Source organism: Ranitomeya variabilis, chromosome 3 (genome assembly GCF_051348905.1).
Source record: "Ranitomeya variabilis isolate aRanVar5 chromosome 3, aRanVar5.hap1, whole genome shotgun sequence".
In the NCBI taxonomy this organism is placed as follows: Eukaryota; Metazoa; Chordata; class Amphibia; order Anura; family Dendrobatidae; genus Ranitomeya; species Ranitomeya variabilis.
Window position 1 is genome coordinate 479,567,337 of NC_135234.1, and position 24,139 is coordinate 479,591,475.

The 24,139-nt window shown below is 41.5% G+C and overlaps 1 protein-coding gene across 2 annotated transcripts in view; it reads right to left on the bottom strand.

Annotated features, from left to right (window-relative positions):
* The window catches only part of CFAP47 (cilia and flagella associated protein 47), an 816,247-nt gene that overhangs the window by 454,352 nt on the left and 337,756 nt on the right, over positions 1–24,139 (bottom strand). For both annotated transcript variants that reach the window (XM_077296700.1, XM_077296701.1), the window contains exons 43-46: positions 23,964–24,109; positions 19,685–19,793; positions 12,415–12,632; positions 7,064–7,256 (exon numbers count right to left, since the gene is read on the bottom strand). In XM_077296700.1, the coding sequence (XP_077152815.1) occupies positions 7,064–7,256; positions 12,415–12,632; positions 19,685–19,793; positions 23,964–24,109 (666 nt within the window). The remainder of the gene's footprint in view (positions 1–7,063; positions 7,257–12,414; positions 12,633–19,684; positions 19,794–23,963; positions 24,110–24,139) is intronic.

The window sequence follows — 24,139 nt, forward strand, 5'->3', positions numbered from 1 at the left end:
ACATCAAGATCTCTGGAGATGGACGTGTAAAGTCCTTTTTGGAAGTGTATTTGAACAGCAAGGTGGCTTGTTGTTGAAGAGAAATAGAGAAGAAAAAAATCTATAAATCTTCAGCATAGCGAGTGTGAGCGAGCTGAGTGTGACCTGAGTGTAAGTGTGGACGGCGGTAAGTGTGACTTGTGATTCAGTGACTTTGGAATCAGGGAGTTTCCAAGGGAGGAATTGCTGTCTGTTTTTAATTAATACTTGTATTTATTTTTTATTTAACATTTCTGTGTGGTGCAATCCCCATTAGGAAATGTGCTCCACTATTGTTAATGCCATCCAGTGCACATCTTGCCACATGTATGCAGTCCTTGATCAGCCGGTCGAGGGTGCATACTGCTGTGCGAGATGTGAGCACGTTGTGCATTTGGAATCCCAGATTCTGGATCTAAATGTGCAGCTGGCAACACTGAGATCCATAGACAATATGGAGAGGAGTCTTCTGCTCACAGAGCAGACTCTCAATGGGATAGATGAGAAGGGGGATGGTAGGATGGAGCTGCAGGACAGTGAAGTAGGTAGCTGGGTGACATTCAGAAAGCGGGGTAGAGGGAAGAGTGCCAGGGAGGCTAGTCCTGATCTGGCTCACCCCAATAAGTTTGCTAAGTTGGTAGATGAGGGGGGTGCCTGTACAGGGGTAGCACTGCTGCAGCCAGGCATGTCCTCTGAAAGCCGGAGGAGTGACTGCTCCAGTAAGGGGGGAAATAGGAGAGCAGTACAGGCCAGACAGGTGCTGGTAGTGGGGGACTCAATTATTAGGGGAACAGATAGGGCAATCTGTCACAAAGACAGGGATCGTCGAACGGTGTGCTGCCTACCTGGCGCTCGAGTCCGACACATCGCTGATCGGGTGGACAGATTACTGGGAGGGGCTGGTGAGGACCCAGCGGTCATTGTGCACATTGGCACAAATGACAAAGTTAGAGGTAGGTGGAAGGTCCTTAAAGATGATTTCAGGGAATTAGGCTGCAAGCTGAAAGCAAGGACCTCCAACGTGGTATTTTCCGAAATACTGCCTGTACCACGTGCCACGCCAGAGAGGCAACGGGAGATTAGGGAGGTTAATAAGTGGCTCAAGAATTGGTGTAGGAAGGGGGGGGTTGGGTTCCTGCAGAACTTGGCCGACTTCTCAGTTGGCTACAGGCTCTACGCTAGGGACGGGCTGCACCTCAATGGGGAAGGTGCAGCTGTGCTGGGGGAGAAAATGGCTAGAAGGTTGGAGGAGTGTTTAAACTAGGGATTGGGGGGGAGGGTATTCATTTTATAGGAGGGGAAGATAGTGCAGATAGAGACCTGGGCACAAATAAGGAAGTTGGGGGTGGCGGTGGCATGGGGGGTGGGGTTAGAACAGTTAGTAATTTAAGAAAGAATAGAGGTACCGAGAGGAACATCAAGTGCATGTATACTAATGCCAGAAGCCTCGCCAACAAAATGGATGAATTAGAACTAATGTTGTTGGAACATAATTATGATATGGTTGGGATATCTGAAACATGGCTGGATGAGAGCCATGACTGGGCTGTTAACTTGCAGGGCTATAGCCTTTTCAGAAATGACCGTACAGATAAGCGAGGGGGTGGGGTGTGTCTGTATGTAAAATCGACCTTAAAACCCATCCTGCGTGATAATATAGGTGAATCTAATGAAAATGTAGAGCAACTTTGGGTGGAGATAAGGGGAGGGGGAAAAAATAATAAATTACTGATAGGGGTTTGTTATAAATCTCCAAAAATAATGGAAGCAATGGAGAATATCCTCGTAAAGCAAATAGATGAAGCTGCGACTCAAGGAGAAGTCATTATTATGGGGGACTTCAACTACCTTGAAATAGATTGGGGAACAGAAACCTGCAGTTCCAGTAAAGGTTTTTGACAACTATGAGAGACAATTACCTTTCGCAACTGGTTCAGGACCCAACAAGAAGGGGGGCACTGCTAGACCTAATATTAACCACCAGGCCAGACTGCATATCAAATATAAGGGTTGGGGGTCACTTGGGGAATAGTAATCACAAAATAATAAGTTTTCATGTAACCTTTAATAAGATGTGTAGTAGAGGGGTGACAAGGACACTAAACTTCAGGAGGGCAAATTTCCAACGGATGAGAGAGGATCTTGGTGCAATTAACTGGGACGATATCCTGAGACATAAAAGTACACAAAGAAAATGGGAGACATTTATTAGCATCCTGGATAGGACCTGTGCACAGTATATACCGTATGGGAATAAACATACTAGAAATAGGAGGAAACCAATATGGCTAAATAAAGCTGTAAGGGGTGCAATAAGTGACAAAAAGAAAGCATTTAGAGAATTAAAGGAAGTAGGTAGTGAGGAGGCATTAAATAAATACAAAAAATTAAATAAATTCTGTAAAAAGCAAATCAAGGCAGCAAAGATTGAGACAGAGAGACTCATTGCTAGAGAGAGCAAAAATAACCCCAAAATATTCTTTAACTACATAAATAGTAAGAAACTAAAAAATGATAGTGTTGGCCCCCTTAAAAATAGTCTGGGTGAAATGGTGGATGAGGATGAGGAAAAAGCCAATATGCTAAATGACTTTTTTTCATCAGTATTTACAAAAGAAAATCCCATGGCAGCCAATATGACTAGTGATAAAAATTCCCAATTAAATGTTACCTGCTTAACCCAGCAGGAAGTACGGCGGCGTCTAAAAATCACAAAAATTGACAAATCTCCGGGCCCGGATGGGATACACCCCCGAGTATTGCAGGAATTAAGTACAGTCATTGATAGACCATTATTTTTAATTTTTAAAGAGTCCATAATAACAGGGTCTGTACCACAGGACTGGCGTATAGCAAATGTGGTGCCAATATTCAAAAAGGGGACAAAAACTGAACTCGGAAATTATAGGCCAGTAAGCTTAACCTCTACTGTGGGTAAAATCCTGGAGGGCATTCTAAGGGATGCTATACTGGAGTATCTGAAGAGGAGTAACCTCATGACCCAATATCAGCACGGGTTTACTAGGGACCGATCATGTCAGACTAATTTGATCAGCTTCTATGAAGAGGTAAGTTCCGGACTAGACCAAGGGAACCCAGTAGATGTAGTGTATATGGACTTTTCAAAAGCTTTTGATACGGTGCCACACAAAAGGTTGATACATAAAATGAGAATAATGGGGATAGGGGAAAATATGTGCAAGTGGGTTGAGAGCTGGCTCAGGGATAGGAAACAAAGGGTGGTTATTAATGGAGCACACTCGGACTGGGTCGCGGTTAGTAGTGGGGTACCACAGTGGTCAGTATGGGGCCCTCTTCTTTTTAACATATTTATTAATGACCTTGTAGGGGGCATTCAGAGTAGAATTTCAATATTTGCAGATGACACTAAACTCTGCAGGGTAATCAATACAGAGGAGGACAATTTTATATTACAGGGTGATTTATGTAAACTAGAAGCTTGGGCTGATAAATGGCAAATGAGCTTTAATGGGGATAAATGTAAGGTCATGCACTTGGGAGAAGTAATAAAATGTATAACTATGTGCTTAATTCTAAAACTCTGGACAAAACCGTCAATGAAAAAGACCTGGGTGTATGGGTGGATGACAAACTCATATTCAGTGGCCAGTGTCAGGCAGCTGCTACAAAGGCAAATAAAATAATGGGATGCATTAAAAGAGGCATAGATGCTCATGAGGAGAACATAATTTTACCTCTATACAAGTCACTAGTGCGACCACACTTAGAATACTGTGCACAGTTCTGGTCTCCGGTGTATAAGAAAGAAATAGCTGAACTGGAGCGGGTGCAGAGAAGAGCGACCGAGGTTATTAGAGGACTGGGGGGTCTGCAATACCAAGATAGGTTATTACACTTGGGGCTGTTTAGTTTGGAAAAACGAAGGCTAAGGGGTGATCTTATGTTAATGTATAAATATATGAGGGGACAGTACAAAGACCTTTCTGATGATCTTTTTAATCATAGACCGGTGACAGGGACAAGGGGACATCCTCTACGTCTGGAGGAAAGAAGGTTTAAGCATAATAACAGACGCGGATTCTTTACTGTAAGACCAGTGAGACTATGGAACTCTCTGCCGTATCATGTTGTAATGAGTGATTCATTACTTAAATTTAAGAGGGGACTGGATACCTTTCTGGAAAAGTATAATGTTACAGGGTATATATATTAGATTCCTTGATAAGGTGTTGATCCAGGGAACTAGTCTGATTGCCGTATGTGGGGTCGGGAAGGAATTTTTTTCCCCAATGTGGAGCTTACTCTTTGCCACATGGGTTTTTTTTGCCTTCCCCTGGATCAACATGTTAGGGCATGTTAGGTTAGGCTATGGGTTGAACTAGATGGACTTAAAGTCTTCCTTCAACCTTAATAACTATGTAACTATGTAACCTTGAGTTTGTTGTTTTGCAACAATTTGGGTTCTCAAGTGCTCAGTCAGTTCTATTATTCTTTTTCTGCTCGCTATGCTTAGTGTGACACATACAGACACACAATGCAAAGATTGAGTCAACTTCTCCCCTTTTTATCTGCTTTCAGGTGTGATTTTCATATTGCTCACGCCTCTTACTTGCCACAGAGGAGTTTGAACCAGCATCACATGCTTGAAACAAAGTTGTTTACCAACAGTTTTGGAAAGGTGGCAATTTTACAGCCCATTTTTGGGTTTTTGTGTGAAATTATATCAAATTTGCATTTTTTTCTCATTTTTTTGTGTTGCTCCAATACACGTAAAGGTAATAAACATGTGTACAACAATGCATATGTAAGTGCAATAATTTTCTGGGAGAAATACTTCATTTTCTGGAAAACTTTCAAGCACGCCAACACTTTCGGCCATGACTGTATGTAGTGGGGAGTCCCTCACTCTTGGCAGCAGTTGAGGTATGCACAGGCACAAAGTTTCTTGTTCACACAGGAAGGTTTATTACTCAAATAGTCCATAACATTTCTAGCAAACAAAGATACACAGCCCTTCTCTGTCAGAAATGGAAATCAGTAAAGAAGACACAATGATACAGACACAATGACAGAAACACTTCTACACAAACCACACACCTTTTGTCACTGGCTCAGACTTGCCACCAACACGGGTCTACACTTGGTCAGCTTCTGGCAGTCCAACAAACATATCAGGTGTTTCCACCTCTGCTCCCAAGCAAATCTGGAGCAGCTCAGCTGCCCTTTTATATTAGTTGCCAGGTATAGGTTGGAGATATGGGACTAGCCAGTCCCACTTAGCTCTCCGAGATGCTCCTAAAATCCAAAAAAATAATCCTAAAATAAATAATCCTCTCAGCACTATCAGTGCTGGAGCCTTTTCTCCAGGGCTTTACATCATTGAGGCTAGGCACCTCGATGACACATATACTCCATTCTAGGCCTTGTCCAGCTGCCACCTTACAATATATATACGTACAGTTAGGTCCAGAAATATTTGGAAATTGACACAAGATTTAGAATTTTAGCCATTTACCAAAACATATTCAAGATATAGTTATATAATCAATATGGGATTAAAATGCAGACTCTCAGCTTTAATTTGTGGATATTTGCATCCTGATTGCAGTAAGCCTTTAAAGAATTACAGCTCTTTAATATGCAGTTACCTTTATTTAAGGAGACCAAAGGTAATTGGACAACTATCTAAAAAGCTCTTTAACGAGCTGCATGGGCTCTTCCCTTATTAATCCATCATCAATTAAGCAGGTAAAAGGTCTGAAGCTCATTCTACATGTGGCATTTGCATTTGGAAGCTGTTGCTGTGAAACCACAACATGTCAATGGAAGTGGACCCACAATGGGGCTGTCAATGAAAAGTGAAACAGACCATCATTAGGCTGAAGAAAAGAAGAAATCCATCAGAATGATAGAAAAAATGTTAGGAGTGACCAAATAAGTAGTTGTACATTCTGCAGAAAAAAAAGAAGGCACTGGTGAGTTTGGGAACTCAAAAAAACATGGACGTTCACAGAAGACAACAGTGGTAGATGATCACAGAATCCTTTCCATGGGTAAAAAAATCTTCATAACATCCACCCAAGTGAAGAACAATCAGTTTCAGTATATAAGTTTACAATAAAGAGAAGATTTCATGAACCAAATACACAAGGTGCAAACCATTTATCAACCTTAAAAATAGGCCATATTAGACTTTGCCAAACAACACATAAAGAAGCCAGTCCAGTTCTGAAAATCCATTATTTGGATGGAAGAAACCAAGATCAACTTTTACCAGAACAATGGGAAGAAGAAAGTATGGAGAAGGCTTCGAATGGCTCATGATCCAAAGCACACCATATCCTCTGAAAAACATGGTGGAAGGAGTGTGATGGCATGCACATGCATGGCTTCCAAAGGCACTGAGTCAATAGTGCTTATTCTGAGAACAGAAGCAGCCGGATGAATTTTTAAGTGTACAGGGCTATACATTCTGCTCAGGTTCAACCAAATGCAGCAAGGTTGATTGGATGGGTGATTTATAATACCGATGGACAATGACCCAAAAGATACTGCAAAAACAACCCAAGAGTAATTTAAGGCAAAGAAATAGAATATTCTGCAATGGCAGAGTCGATCACTAGATCTTAACCCTATCAAGCATGCATTACACATGCTTAAGATAAAACTTAAGGCACACAAACAAGCAACAACTGAAGTCAGCTGCCGTAAAAGCCAGCCATCTCATAGGAGGAAACCCAATGTTTAGTGAAGTCCATGACTTTAAGACCTAAATCATCATTGCCAACAAAAGATTATCTACAAAGTATAAAAAATGAACTTTGGTAAAGTTTATTTGTCCAATTACTTTTGAGCCCCTAAATGAGGAGGCTTTGTAGAAAAAAAGGTTACAATTCCTAAACATGTCACAAGATATTTTTGTTCATCGCCTTTAATTAAACCTGAAAGTCTACACTTCAATTAAAAGGGTTATTTGTACGTTATAAATTCAAATCTCTTCCAGGACATATTATTTCCACAAGTGTAATCCAAATGTTCTAACACAGCTATATATCTTCGTTACCTTGTTCTTTACATCGTTCTTCTCCTTCCACAGATCCTGGTGGTTCAGCAACTCGAAATCTTGCAGAGACTGGGAGGCTAATTTTATTTGGAACCTCAAAATAGTGAGGCATGCTTATTTCTACATCATAGTCAATCGTCTGGCACTTTTTGGATGTGGTGGAGAATGATGAGGCTCGTAGTAAAGCTTTGAACTTTAAAGAAAGATAAATATCAATGGTATGTATTCAAGTTTAAGCGCACCTTTTAACATTTTGTGACAGATGTATAATATCATTAGCACAAATAGACTGCAACACTTTTTAAGAGTGTTTAGAAATGCTTGTTTTAATGGTCTCAATTGTATCTTCAACAGCACCATCTGTTGGGGAAGAGCTAGCCGGTTAGCCCAACTTTAGTATAATATGTACAAAATCCTTAAAGAGTAACAGTTATTTTACATTTTATTTAATATATTAATACTACACATGGAAATAAGAAATTTTGTAATATATCTTAGCAGAAAAATCTGATTATTTCTCCTCCTGGAATGCTTGTTCATTCTCAAAATTGTCAATTCACGGGCACAATCTATATTCAGTGAAGAAAGACTTTTATGTTACGGAGATAAGAGATGGCAGGTGCTACTGATGAGATTCTAAATAGATGGAAAGTAGTAGGATGAAGAAGCTAAAAGCAGATCTCCATCTACATAGAATCTCATCATTAGTAACTGCCATCTCTTATCTTAGTAAGGTTTTTTAATTTTTCTAATTATGTGTATTGCAGATTTTTTCTAAAGTTTGGGTTATTTAACTCTGAAGTTTTCCAGGAGGTGATAGGTTCTGTTTAACTTGTGGTTACGTGACTCCCAACAATTAAGAAAGCTGACAGCCACAGGTTGAAGATCACTGCTCTACAGTGATTATACAGTGTAAAAATAAGAAAATGAAGCTCAGAATATACACTATGTATTGAAATATACACTAAGTGCTGATTATGACTACTATGTCTTGAGCTGCCAGAAGGTGACAAATGCTTGCGTATTGGAGTTGTTAGCATGAGTTCAAAACAAGAATGCCTTAAAGAGGACCTTTCACCAAATATTTCACATTGAGCTGGACACACCATGTAATAGTGGCTGCAGAGCGGAATGCCAACATTTTTTGTATTTCGCCTCTCCATTGCAGAAATATTAACATTCAATATATTTGACTCTGAATGAGTTCACTTTAATTAAGTCCAACTGGGTGTTATTAGATACTTGTCACTGGTGGCATGAACTGCTTCTCCCTGTATGAGTTGCTATCTGATAATACCTACTTGGTGAACTCATTGGGGGCCGAATATGTGATGTATAATTTCCCTACGACGGAGAGGTAAAATAATTAAAAAAAAAAGATTAATTCTGCTCTGCAGTCTCTATTACATCTTCAACATGAAAAAAATGATGACAAATTCTTTTTAAACAATGTAATGTATATTTTCTGAATTTCACCAAACCATACCCACTTCCTCCAGAAATGAATAATGCCTTCTTAGCCAGTTTACCATGACTGTTGGTCATTTATTTGCAGATAAATTACACCATTCAAAACAGAATGGTTCTATTGCATAATGCATCGTTCATATTAGCATTTTGTTTGCTTCTATACTAATATATGAATACATTGGAAGCCTCATAACTAATTTCCATGCAGTCACCTTTCACACTGTAATTATTGTACGGCCATTTTGACCTTTAAAACACTTGAAAAATCTGGGCAATACAAGCCCGTGGCAGCACAATAAATATACAAATACACATAAATGAATTAAATCAGCTTTAGCGATTATGCCAGACTGTATGTCACTGCCCTTTACAGCTGGCATTCAAAAAGTTCTGGTCATTTAAAAAGTATAAGATACAGAAAATTTGCTATTCTAAACTGATGCAGTTGTTTATTTTAGTTCTAGTGATGGGATCTATTTCAAAAGCAAAATGTTAAGTGTAGCATCTATACCAAATATAATCATTTTGAATGTCTATATAAACCCAATAATATTTAGAATTGAGAGTCCTTAGTGGTTGATACCTTTTAATGGCTAACTGAAAAGATGGTAACAAATTGCAAGTTTTCGAGACTACTCAATTTGCTACAGTCTTTTCAGTTAGCCATTAAAAGGTATCAACCACTGAGGACTCCCAATTCTAAATATTAATCTATCTACTGGCTAGCACGGTACCAAGATATATATCTCACCTGTATATAAACCCAAATACTGCTGGTAGATTTCAATTAAAGGGGTTGACCCGCTACTTTATATGCACCTTTCTTGTGCCCTAACATATAAAACCACTTTACTAAAAACCTTGCTGTGCCAAATCCTCCTGTAACCTGAGCTGCTCTTATGTTCACATGATCTCTGGCGGGGAATCTGCTGCTTCCTGTGATGTAACGTTAGATTCTCCCTCACTTCTGGGATCCGGAAATTGGCAGGTGGGCGGAGCTGCATTCAGCAGAGCTCACTCACGCTCTGCTGCATGTCTATGTATACAGCAGGGTTTATACACATGTATACACCCTGCTGCATACCCTGTGTAATTTTAAATACCCTGTTGTATTCCCTTTATAATATGGATGCATTCAAATCTTTTCCCATTCATCAATCCATCATTTCCATCCGTTTCATCATCCATGTCAGTGAGGGGGAGTAAGGAATAATCTTTATTTCTAGGGTGGAGTAATGGGTGCTTTATGCATGACTTCGGTTCCCTGCAGCTTCATGTGCAAGAGATGTACTGATGCTGTGTGTGACTCTGGGGGAGGAGTGGGAGGTGCTTAGGTGGAGTTGCCGGTCTGTGCTCACTGCTGGCTTGTAGACCAGCACAAGGAATGATGGGAAATGTAGTAAGAAGGGAGCAGAGGAATCAGACGAGGAAGTGGTTGCTATGACAAAAGAGCTGGTGCTAGGGCATTGGAAGCGAGGCAGAAAGACATAAAACAACATGAAACTTGGCAGAAATGGTATATGGGGACCTTTAGTGGCATTTTTCTTAAACACTTATGGCAAAACCAGGGGCAGTGGACAATCTCTTAACAAATATGGAATGACAGGAGGAACAGGTAGTCCAGAAAAGGCAATGAGTTTTTGTATTCACTATCTGAGCAACAACTTCCTAATCCCTATAAAACATTTTCGTAGTGTAGCCAAGCATCAGCGGTGTTATGAAATCCAGATTTCACAATCATTGGTTATGGTGCTGGAGCTGGATCAGAGGGCATCACAGGAGGTGATTATGCCTCCAGTTGTTAATTTATGATAGCCTGTTTCTAAGAAAACAAAATTTTCGGCAGACACTTTAAGACTACAGTACATTTAAGTCATTTGAGATACAGAATATCTTCCGGATCTTAAAATAAATAAATAAGAAGGTTTCACATAGTTTAGTTCTTTGTTTCTGCAATAAAACTAGAATATTTTAGTAATATTTGAAACTGAAATTGAAAACAAAACCTTTGCTTGTATGATCTCCTGGTTTTCTTTCCTCTGTACTTTTTGGTTTCCTCCTGCGTTCTAGGAAACATCCTTTTGCCATGTTCATGACAAGCTCCACCAAAACAGGTGGAGCCATAGCAGAACAAGGTCGTGACTAGAGTTGAGCAAATATGTTCGGAATCGGTTGCCAAATCTGAATTTGCCATATTCATGCCATACTGGTACCCTATTTGTGCCTAATGTATGTTTGACAATTGATTCCAAACATATTCGGTCATTTCTACTCCCATAGACTCCAATGATGCTCGGCTGTGCTTGATGAATATTGCAAATACAATATTTGCCGCCAATCATAATTGGAACTGAATTTTGAAAAATTCACTCAATTGTAGTTGTGATGCCACAGCTCGTCTAATTCATGATGAGCTGTGGGAGATTTGCAGTAAGGTGCATGGAGGTGTACACTTGTCTGACATGCCTGATTCATTAAGAGGCACGTGCATCTTCATGAAACTGGCGCCTTTCTGACTACAGCATGCCCCCTCATAAAGACCAGCGTGAACAATCCTGATGAGTCAGAACTAGTGTTGAGCATTCCGATGCTGCAAGTATCGGGTATCGGCCGATACTTGCTGTATCGGAATTCCGATACCGGGATTCCGATACTCTTGTGGTATCGGGTATCGGGTATCGCAACAACATTAATGTTAAAATGTGTAAAAGAGAGAATTAAAATAAAAAATATCGCTATACTCACCTCTCCGACGCAGCCAGGACTTCAGCGAGGGAACCGGCAGCGTTGTTTGTTTAAAATTCGCGCTATTACTTGGTTACGTGAATTCCCGGCTTGTGATTGGTCAGGTCGGCCACGTTGCCGGGACGCGGACCAATCACAGCAAGCCGTGACAAAATTACGTCACGGCTTGCTGTGATTGGTCCGCGTCCCGGCAATATGGCCGCCCTGACCAATCACAAGCCGTGACGTCACGGGAGGCTGGACACGCGCCCATTTTAAAATGAGCGCGTCCAGCCTCCCGGCTTGTGATTGGTTGACCGCGGCGCAACCAATCACAAGCCGTGACGTCACGGGAGGCTGGACACGCGCCCATTTTAAAATGAGCGCGTCCAGCCTCCCGGCTTGTGATTGGTTGACCGCGGCGCAACCAATCACAAGCCGTGACGTCACGGGAGGCTGGACACGCGCCCATTTTAAAATGAGCGCGTCCAGCCTCCCGGCTTGTGATTGGTTGACCGCGGCGCAACCAATCACAAGCCGTGACGTCACGGGAGGCTGGACACGCGCCAATTTTAAAGTGAGCGCGTGTCCAGCCTCCCGTGACGTCACGGCTTGTGATTGGTCAGGGCGGCCATATTGCCGGGACGCGGACCAATCACAGCAAGCCGTGACGTAATTTCGTCACGGCTTGCTGTGATTGGTCCGCGTCCCGGCAACATGGCCGACCTGACCAATCACAAGCCGGGAATTCACGTAACCAAGTAATAGCGCAAATTTTAAACAAACAACGCTGCCGGTTCCCTCGCTGAAGTCCCGGCTGCGTCGGACAGGTGAGTATAGCGATATTTTTTATTTTAATTCTTTCTTTTACACATTTATATGGTTCCCAGGGCCTGAAGGAGAGTTTCCTCTCCTTCAGACCCTGGGAACCATCAGGAATACCGTCCGATACATGAGTCCCATTGACTTGTATTGGTATCGGGTATCGGTATTGGATTGGATCTGATATTTTGCCGGTATCGGCCGATACTTTCCGATACCGATACTTTCAAGTATCGGACGGTATCGCTCAACACTAGTCAGAACTATTTACTTCCTTCCACAAGTGAACCTAAAATTAAAGCAAATCCAGAAGGTGAATACTGTCCTTTACATACCTCTTCAGTAGTTTCTCCTGATGAAGCTACTGCCGCCCGCACACTGCTGCTCTCCAACGTGCCAGTAACTTGTCTACGTTCATACTCTATCAACGTCATCTGCATCTGGCCTGCAAGAGCCAACGCTTTCTCTCGCCGTTCATTCACCAATGGTATTGTCAGATCTGCCTTCAGTATACTGTTTTCTTTGCATCTGAAATAGCATATGTTCTGTGCATCTGTGTTGCATAAAGTATTGAAAAATTATTAAAGCACTTGCTCGGATATATCAATGAGGAATACCTGAATTTTACACAAGTCTGAGTTCAGTAAACTAATGTTAGAAACTTTAAGATCTTACATTGAAGAAACTGTATTTTCCCGAGTATCTACTGGCCACGCAGCATGAAGGAGAATTCTACAATAAATTGCACACTGAATATAAATGCAGAGGTAAAATGTCTATAAACAGAAAACCCTGAAATGACGAGAGCCGATAACAACAGATACTATAGATATCAATACATTTATTGAGAGAGACTGAAGCAAATAAGGATTCTTTAGTGGTGAAATATCATAACAAATTTTCATCAATTTGGAGATTACTACACCCACAATAATCCAATAATCCATAATAACTGCAATAATGAAATTACCAAAACATCTAACATATACTGCGACGTCCAGAGCCATCTACTTTCACATTGGAAGCGAACAGTGCCAATGACATCACAAAACGTGCACATCGTCAAGTATGGTGCACATGGTCTGCTCAATGGAATAGGGAACGTGAGCAATCCTTTATGGGCATGCACGCATCTCAGGTCATACTGTCTTCAGCACCGCTCACTTCTGATGGACGTTGCCGGCTAAGCCCTATGAATCGCTATATCTTGGAGCACCAAAACTGTGTCTAATGCAGTAAAAAAAAGGATATTTTTTGGAATTTTAGATAGGTCCAAAAAGTCATGATTGTTTTGATAAAATTATATGATAAAAATCACCAAAACTGTAACCCTAGCAAATAGGTCATGTGTACACATACAGCACCAAATACACAATATCCAAAAAAGAAAAAAAATGGCAGGAGCAAAATAATATAATCAAATCAGTATTAAGAAAATATCAAAATTTTAATAAATAGAAATTTAATTATTAGTGTAGTATAGCTATTTGGTTTTCCACTATGGAAACAAACTCATAGGAGCATATATATATATATATATATATATATATATATATATATATATATATATATATATATATATATATATATATATATAGTATATAAATTTTCTATTTTTATTTTTTTTTCCATATGTTGAATTATGCTCCAACTCAACCAACAAATTGTAGTCTTTCGTCTACATTTCTGGGATTGCTTGTACCTATTGTTCTTAAACTGCATATTTAATAAAGCTTTGATATTTTCTTAACACTGATTTTATTATATTATTTTGTTCCTGGCATTTGTTTCTTTTTTGAAAATGATAAGTTATAATATTCTGTCTGTCTGCAGTGACCACTAGGGGGAAAATAGTAAAATCAGGCTTATTATTGAAACCAATGGACATTATACAGTACACATCTGATATCCCCCTAGTGATGATAGAGAACACCAAAATTCAATTAAATTACTTTGTGTACATATTAAAATTCAGTGTACAAAAAGTGCTAATGCCTATATATATATATATATATATATATATATATATATATATATATACATATATATATATATATATATATATATATATATATATATATATATATATATAATGAAATGAGCTAGCACAGCATTTTAGACTTATTTAGAAAAGGGGATCAAACCCCACTTTAACATTGTGGAATATGGAAAGTCAACAGTAGATCAAGCCAAAGTTAGCTTATAATGTAAAGCCTTGCACTGTAGGTAAGACTGTGAAAGTGGTTTTCCACTTTAAAAAAGTGGACCCCAAAATCTTGCCTTTTATGTAAAATAACAAACTAATACTATACTTAACCTCTCCAGGTCCAATGATTTCTCTCTGTCACTGCTCCAGTCTCAGTGTATTGGCAGCAGTGTCGATAGCTCACTTCACCAATGCATCCTATCACTGTGCTTGTGCTGCCTATAAAGGCCAAGCCACTGAGCATATTGATTGGCGGCAGTGTCAGTAGCTCATATCACCACTGCATCCTATCACTGAGCTTGTGCTGCCTACAAAGGCTAAGCCACTGAGCATATTGATTGGCGGCAGTGTCCATAGCTCACATCACCAATGCATCCTATCACTGTGCTTGTGCTGCCTACAAAGGCCAAGCCACTGAGCATATTGATTGGCGGCAGTGTCGATAGCTCACATCACCACTGCATCCTATCACTGAGCTTGTGCTGCCTACAAAGGCCAAGCCACTGAACTCATTGATTGGCGGCAGTGTCGATAACTCACATCACCACTGCATCCTATCACTGTGCTTGTGCTGCCTACAAAGGACAGGCCACTGAGCATATTGATTGGCGGCAGTGTCAATAGCTCACATCACCACTGCATCCTATCACTGAGCTTGTGCTGCCTACAAAGGCCAAGCCACTGAGCATATTGATTGGCGTCAGTGTCGATAGCTCACATCACCACTGCATCCTATCAGTGAGCTTGTGCTGCCTAAAAAGGCCAAGCCACTGAGCATATTGATTGGCGGCAGTGTCAATAGCTTATATCACCACTGCATCCTATCACTGAACTTGAGCTGTCTACAAAGGCCAAGCCACTGAGCTCACTGATTGGTGGCAGTGGTGATGTGAGAGGTTGGTGTGACATCACCACTACAGCTAAAACACAGGAGACAGAAGCAGCGGCAGAGAGTCAGTGCTGGACCCAGGGAGCGTGATAGGCAACGTTTGGTATCAACTTTTCTGAAGTCAATATGATTGATAAAAAATGTATTTTATTTTGCAAATGTTTTATTAGCTTTAGTTAGGATTAAAGAATGTCTAACTATAGTCAATTAAAAAATGCTATGAGGGATTAACAATGCTCTTATCTCTGGTATAATAAGAGGATTATACATATAACTGCAAAACACTAGCTAATAATTTGTTAATTAATGTAATTAGCTGTTTTGTGAATAAAAAATAGAATAACCTTGTCTTAATAACCATAATTAATAATAATGAAGCACACAGATATAGACACTTATTTTAAAGGGAAGACATGGTGTTGGTGTAAGAGCAGGTACCAGACCTGTATAATAGAAAAACACACTAGTGCACCTAGTGACTGACTGAAAAATGAAGATACACTGGCATACTAACAAAGTTAGAGCTTTACAGCTGCAGGTGAAAGAAACAGGTTCTGTGCAAAACCTGTTCAGTAAATGTAGTTGCAATAATAAAGAATAAAGATCACCGCGCTGCAATGCAGATATGTTAGCCTACGAAGTACATGGGGTTCCTATATAGTAACCAAGAGACTTACTTGGCTAGGCTTTAAAGTATGCTGGTGTGCTGCACCGATGGCTGGGTGGTGGGCGTGCAGAGAGGCCAAGGTGTGGGAAGCGTCTTCCCGTGGTGGCGACTCTCGCAAGCCCGGGATCCGGAGGAGGAAGGTGCGCATGTACCAGATCAGAAACTAGCGGCGGGCTCTGGCCGGAATTTCCGCCACAGTGAAGCAAATTGGCCAGTTTCTGAGGAAACATGACGTCATGTATGGTAGGGACGGGTGCGTGGAGAGGACAGCAGTCGACCTGGTATATTGTCCCTTAGGAACGATGGTGAGCCATATAGGTAAATGGCAGCTATTTAGATGTATAAAACTGTTAGAGTCCACATCTTTCCTGTCTTCAACATATATGGTGAGATCTAGAAAATGGACAGTGGACTGACTAATGTTTGGTGTGAATTCTAGGCCCTACAGATTGTCATTAAGGCCTAATATGAACCTATTTGAATCTGTCTCTGTGCCTTCCCAAACAAAAAGGATGTCTTCGATAAAGCAACGCCATAACTTTAATCCATTGTGTAGTTGCCCACTGGAGTAGATGTAAGAGGCTTCCAAATTTCAAACTGTCTAATCTAAGTCTAAACTGTCTAGAATTAGAAAGACAGCGTGAGCGATCAGCTACGATCGGAGGTATGAAGTTTACCTCGGGTCACTGGTTTCAGCTGATGGGACTAATGCTCCCATCAGCCGATGCCTGCTGCCACTAATAGCAGTGAGAGCAGGAGTGGCTGATGGGAGTACTCATCAGCGGGCACCTGTGCTGTAAATAAATAATTAAAAAAAGTTGAAGGTTCCCCTGTATTTTTGATAACCAGTCAGGCACAACTTAGAGCTGGGGGCTGCAACCCTCAGACCCTCAGCTGTCAGCTTAAGCAAGGCTGGTTATCAAGAAGAGAGGGGTCCCCACTCCGATTTTTAAAATTTTTTAAATAAAAAAAAAACACCGTGGGGACCACCCCATTTTTGAAAACTAGCCAAGTTAACCCCCTTAATGACCAAAGGTATTTTTGGTTTTGCATTTTTCAGTTTTTGCTCCCCTTCTTCCCAATTTTATATCAGTTGTAGTATGCAAATTACTAGGAAATATGAGAATTTACAGTGGGAAAAATAAGTATTTGATACACTGCCGTTTTCCCACCAACATTTTTATCGTAGGTACACTTTAAGTCAGAGATAGAATCGAAAAATAAAAACTAAAAAATCACATTGTATGATTTTTAAATAATTACCGTATTTTCCGGCATATAAGACGACTGGGCCTATAAGACGACCCCCCAACTTTTCCAGTTAAAATATGAAATCTTAAAAGTCGGAGGTCTTCTTATACGCCGTGTGTCATCTTATAGGGCTGGTGACCAACGTGCATATGGTGAGGGGAGTGGTCCCGATGACGAAGAGAGGGGGCGACTCACAGGGAATGTGTAACTGGAGTATCCCCCTATTACCTCATTGTGGCAGCAATGGGCTCTGTGCTGGGGTGCGGCGGCTCCTCTTTGTGCAACGTGGGGTCTCTGTGCTGGGGGGCGGTGGCGGCTCATCTTTGTGCAGCGTGGGGGCTCTTTGCTGGGGGGCGGTGGCGGCTCATCTTTGTGCAGCGTGGGGGCTCTTTGCTGGAGGCGGCGTATCTTTGTGCAGCGTCGGGGCTCCGCCGGCATTTCCTCAAAGCCTGGAGGCACCGGCAGCTCCATTGCTGCGATGCGGTGGCCTCCGGAAAAATGGCCGCTGGGGCGGCGCATGCTCAGATGCAGATCTCGTCTCCCAAGATCTCGGGATGAGATCTGAATCTGAGCATGCGCTGCCCCCAGCGGCCATTTTCCTGGAGGCCACCGCATCACAGCAATGGAGCTGCCAGTGCCTCCGGGCTTTAAGGAAATGCCGGCAGAGCCCCAACGCTGCACAAATATATGCCACCGCCCCACAGCACAGAACCTCTATGCTGTACAAAGTGGAGCCACCGCCGCCGCCACCCCAGCACATAGACCTCACGCTGCACAAATAGGAGCCGCCGCCCCCCCAGCACAGAGAGCATCGCTGTCACAATGAGGTAATAGGGGGGTACTCCACTTACACCTTCCCTGTGAGACGCCCCCTCTCTTCGTCATCGGGACCACTCCCCCCAACCCACCATATGCACATTGGTCCGCACCCACCCTATAAGACGACACCAGGCATATAGGACGACCCTTAAATTTTAAGAAGATTTTCACGGGTTAAAAGGTCGTCTTATACGCCGGAAAACACAGTTGCATTTTATTGCAGTACAGTAAATAAGTATTTGATCACCTACCAGCCAGTAAGAATTCCATTAGTTTTTCTTTAAAAAGCCTTCCTACTCTGTCTTACCTGTATTAACTGCACCTATTTGAACTTGTTACCTGTATAAAAGACACCTGTCCACACACTCAATTAATCACCCTCCACCATCTTCACCATGGCCAAGACCAAAGAGCTATCTAAGGACATCAGGGACAAAATGCACAAGGCTGGGATGGGCTACAGGAAAATAGGCAAGCAGTTTGGTGAGAAGGCAACAACTGTTGGCACAATTATTAGAAAATGGAAGAAACACAAGATGACTGTCAATCTTCCTTGGTCTGGGTCGCCATGTAAGATTTCACCTCGTGGGGTAAAGATAATTCTTAGAAACATCAGAAATTAGCCCAGAACTACATGTGAGGACCTGGTCAATGACCTGAAGCGAGCTGGGACCACAGTCTCAAACATTACCGTTAGTAACTAGTGTTGAGCGATACCTTCCAATACTCAAAGGTATCGGTATCGGATGGGATCGGCCGATATCCAAAAAATATCGGATATCGCCGATACCGATACCCGATACCAATGCAAGTCAATGGGACACAAGTATCGGAAGCTATCCTGGATGGTTCCCAGGGTCTGAAGGAGAGGAAACTCTCCTTCAGGCCCTGGGATCCATATTCATGTAAAAAATAAAGAATTAAAATAAAAAATATGGATATACTCACCCCTCCGGCAGCCCTTGGACCTTACCGATGTAACCGGCAGCTTCCGTTCCTAAGAATGAGGAGCTTAGGACCTTCGATGACATCGCGGCTTGTGATTGGTCGCGTGACCGCTCATGTGACCGCTCACGCGACCAATCACAAGCCGCGACGTCATCGCAGGTCCTAAACTCCTCATTCTTAGGAACAGAGGCTGCCGGTTACATCGGTAAGGTCCAGGGGCAGCCGGAGGGGTGAGTATATCCATATTTTTTATTTTAATTCTTTATTTTTTACATGAATATGGATCCCAGGGCCTGAAGGAGAGTCTCCTTTCCTCCAGACCCTGGGAACCATACACTGGGAACTTCCGATTCCGATTCCGATATCACAAAAATATCGGAACTCGGTATCGGAATTCCGATACAGCAAATATCGGCCGATACCCGATACTTGCGGTATTGGAATGCTCAACACTATTAGTAACATGTTACTCCATCATAGATTAAAATCCTGCAGGTCACATAAGGTACCCCTGCTCACACCAGCACATGTCTAGGCCTGTTTGAATTTCGCTAATGACCATCTGGATGATCCAAATGCTTTTCTTGTTCTTATGAGGAAGTCTGTAGTTCTCCGAAACACATTGACTAAATAAAGTAAAAACGCATGTACTTTCTGTCTGGATTTGGCTTTATTATATGGGATGCCAGCAGCGCAGCTTATCCTCAAATCCCCTTAACTGTGCATCTCTACTGTGTGTTCTGACCAAAGAAAATCTGAATTTACTGCATCAATCAACACTTGTTATTTACTTGTGAATTTGAAATTAAAAAGCAAATTAAATACCTGGATTTCCATTTTTAATGTTGAAAACATGTGGGCTAATCACAGGGGTGATGGCAGAAGGCAGTGGTGGAGTACCTATTCCTTCAATCATGTATACAAAGTCCCCAATCTGGAAAAAATGTGCAGAGAAAAATAAGTATGCAAATTACAATTCTTCACAACTAGAGATATTTTTTTACAACTAATAAAACAGCATTGCAATGTCACCGGGTTATTTCTCACTAAGATATGTTGAAATCTGAAGAACGATAGGTTAAATGGGTTGAGAAGTGTAACTGTGGCACATGAATTCTGCTACTTTCATGTATTTTTTTTTATTTTTCCAGAAGATCAATTTATTCCAAATATATTCTTAGTTACATTTATGACGCATACTATACATTTTGTGAAAACAACGACAGCAATGGGCAAAGATGACAAAATATAGGCAACATAACTTAGAAAGTTTTAAGTAAATACTTTGTTTAATAGAGCCTTTTTGGAAAATGTTATTTGTGGAAGCCAATGTAATGTAACAGAAAACTGTTATTAGCTAAGTAAAGGGGGCTATACAGAAGATGAAATGGAATGTATTACTATTGTATCGATTAGCTGTAATCTCTGTCGCTATAGCTAACCACAGAAAATGTGTTATCTGTATTGTAACTCTCCAACACCCTAATTAAACACTGGAAGCAGCCTCATATCTCTGTAATCAAGTTGTCTGTCGATGAAGTTTCCTTCCCTTACTCACACCCTGTACATATAATGTGACAGCCCTTTTCTAAAAGATTAATGGTAACTTTCACGCTACCGTTCACAATTGCTGTCTCACGAAGGAGACCTCTGGATTAACTTTATTGAGATTCTATTAGGCCACCTCTATGACTACATTTAATTTCCATAGTATAAAATAGTATTTTGCAATTATTAGCGATTTTTCTCTCTCCATACATTATATATGCAAAATAATAGCAGTGGATTTAAAACAACTGAGAAAAAACCCAATCCTCATAATAGCATTTATTTCCATATACACAAAGGCACTGGGATAACTGCACACTTAATTCCAAATGAAATTATGAATAAAAAAAATCAATTTGTAAATTTGCAAACTTGAATATTTAAATTATAAACTGAAATTTGTCTACAGATTTCACTTTTCTGTTAATCACTGTACAAATATTTAGTTATAACCTTTATTTCTGAGAACTGCTTTACATCTGTGTGGCATGGAGTCACATCTGCAAACAGATATTCCAGGCCAACTGGACTACATTCCACAGTTCTTTTGCATTCTTAGGTTTTGCATCAAAACTAGCATTTAAGATGTCACTCCACAATTTCTCATTTGGATTGAGGGCTGGGGTTGGGCTGGCCACTTCATAACTTCCATCGTGTTTGTCTGGAACTAGGGTGTTGCCCTAGTTTGCTGGTGTGTTTGATATACCAAAGGGGTATGTCTCACTGGATTTTCTAGGAGGCATGCTTATAGACTGTTCTGCATTATTATGCATTATTATGCTTGGCAAAGACCAGAAAATAAAAGGGCCCATATATGAACCATATAAAGGATTTTTTAAAAAAAATCTAAAAATTCAGAGGAGCAAAGGAAATAAAAGTGTCCGCTACTGACAAGTCAACCTTAAATGGATATTCCTTTTTTGCCAACACAAATATGAGCTATAAACTGATCACGATGAATGGATTGTTCATATTGTATGCATGCACATGGATATGCAGAAAAAGAAGTTCATACCATATCTTCTGATTGATGTACAAGGACAGAGACATAACAGTAAAAGTCACTGAGGGTGCGACTGTGACCAGATGCGTGAGGGAAGGCACCAATTACAGCTGGATAGGCGTCATAGGACGCAAATTTAGCGGAAATATATTACAATGCAAAGACTCGCCAAGTTCCTGCATTGCAATCAGAGGCCAGCGGCTGACGTCGCCATGCCCATAATGGGCGGCACATGCCAGTGTCATCATGCACTGCCCATGGCTAGCACGGCGAAGTCAGCCGCCAACCTGTGCGCTGGCTAAAGAAAAGGATGCTGCACATCATGGTTGTGGGGGAAAGTAAAAATAATTATTTATTTTTTAAATGTGTTGGAGAAGTGCAGTGAACATTACACAAGGAAGGGGGCCTGGATGAGAGACAATACACAAAGAAGGAGACCAGAATGGGGGTCATTATACCAGGAAGGAGCCCAGGATGGGGGACATTATTACTGGAAGGAGCCTAAGAGTAGGATCAGTATTACAGGAATGGACCCAGGATAGGGTACAATATACCAAGAAGTGGCCCAGAATGGGGGATATTATATCAGGAAGGGGCCCAAAATGAGAGACATTATACCAGGAATGGGCCCAGAAAGAGGCACATTATAACGAACTGGGTGGTGGAACCACTGTATCGTGATTGAAGGAGAGCCTGGAAGCACGTGATTAGGTACCGAGGAGGGACGAGGGTGACAGAACCAGGTGCTAAACCAGGACTGACCTCGAGTAGATGGCAGCTGACCACCAAGGGACAGGAGGCAGGAACGGCCAGGAATGGTAGATTTAGAAAGTACTGGCTGGCATAGTGACAGGCACGAAGGACACACAGGCAGGCAGTTACTGATGGGCATGACTAGTATCCTGGCAGGCGGGTGCAGGTGGGTGCAGGCGGGCATAGCTGATATAGAGACAGGCAGATGGGCTGATGTACAGGAAAGGTATACTAGGATATACTGTTAGAAACAAACTACAACATTGCACAGGCACCTCATTGCCAGTGGAGGTGCCTTAAATAGTACTTGGATGGAGACACTTTAGGATGGTGAGCGCGTGGTCCATTTAAGATGGAGGAGCGCACGCTCTAAGCACAGTGCCCGGGAATCTGCACACTGTGCACGTACCTCGGATGTCGGCAGCAGAATAGGAGGGAGGAACTGTGGGACAGCAGTGGTGAGTGAGTCGGAGTCTCTGCTGGGGAATGAAGGCAGAGGGCAGAGATGCCAGTGCTACAGACTTTATATTAGGAAAGAGTCCAGAAGGTGTGGCAACAACCAAGAATGGTCCAGGGTGGGGGTAATTATACTAGGAAGGGGCCTAAGAAGGATGACAATATACCAATAAGGGGCCCAGAATGGGGGACATTATAGCAAGAAGGAGTCAAGAATGATAGAAATTACACCAGGAAGGGGCCCAAAATGGGGAAAATTATACTAGGAAGGGGCCCAATGTAGATGGCATTATACCAGGAAGGTGCCAAAGATGGGAGGCATAATACTAGGATGGGGGACATTATTACTAGAAGAGGCTTAGGATGGGGACATTATTACAGAAATGGACCCAGGATGGCGGACAATATACCAGGAAAGGGCCCAAAATGGGGGACATTTACCAGGAAGCGGTCCAGAATTGGGGACATTATAACAGCAAAAGGCCCAGTATGAGATACATTATATTAAGAAAGGGTCCAGAATGAGTTCCAATATATCAAGAAGGGGCCCAGGATGGGGGTCATTAAATCTTGTGCACCGCTATTTTCACTAACGTCATTTTGCCAGCAGTCTTGTTCCGGCTGTTCTTTGGCTCCTCCATGGACATGAGCCATCGACTACACTTCCGCTCATGCACACTTCACCTAAACCGAGCTACAGAGGAGCAATGATGCTGCCGAATTGAGCGGTGCGCATGTGCGAGATTTGCAGGAGCTGACGATGATTTCAGCTCCTGCAAATTATGTTATCACATACACAGGAGAGTGATAATATGGAAAGAGGGCTGACTCGTCTAGGGAAACTAACGCCCCATCGACTAGTCAAAGCCCTAATAAGAATAGCAAACAGGAATATTATAAATGCTTTAATGCTTTTTTTTAACCCCATTTTCACTGAATAACGTTATATAGAGCTGGTTAGGCAGGGAATTTAGTCCTACATAGGTGAATGCTGGTTGGAGGGCATGGGGACCTGACAAGTTCCCTTTAAGTCTTGTAACAAATACTAAAATGAAATAAAACTGTCAAATAGACCTTACAGAAATGGTTCTTCAAATTGGAATTTCTCTTTCACAAGCTAGAGGTAGGACTGGGTGAATCCATGCATGATACTGGAATATATATGTATTCATGGCAATAATAAAACCTGATAAACAGGATTTAGACAGGTTGAACCTATTGTGATCAATAATAGGCTTCTTTTTAAAGAGATGCACAGTATATACAGTATGTCCTGCATTTCTATTATTTCACAGCCAGTCACAACATGTAATACATACGTAAAGGAAAATATTCTCCCCTTACCTCTTCACTGGTGAATATAATCATGCAATAGCGTTTTCCCAGTTCAAATGGAAGAAAATTAACTTGCAAATTAGTGGGCATGCCTTCTTTTAAGAAAATAGAGTTTACTGGGCAGAAGAACTGACGTAGCGGATGTGACTTGTAATCTGTAAGCAACAAAGTGCCCTGTTATTGCA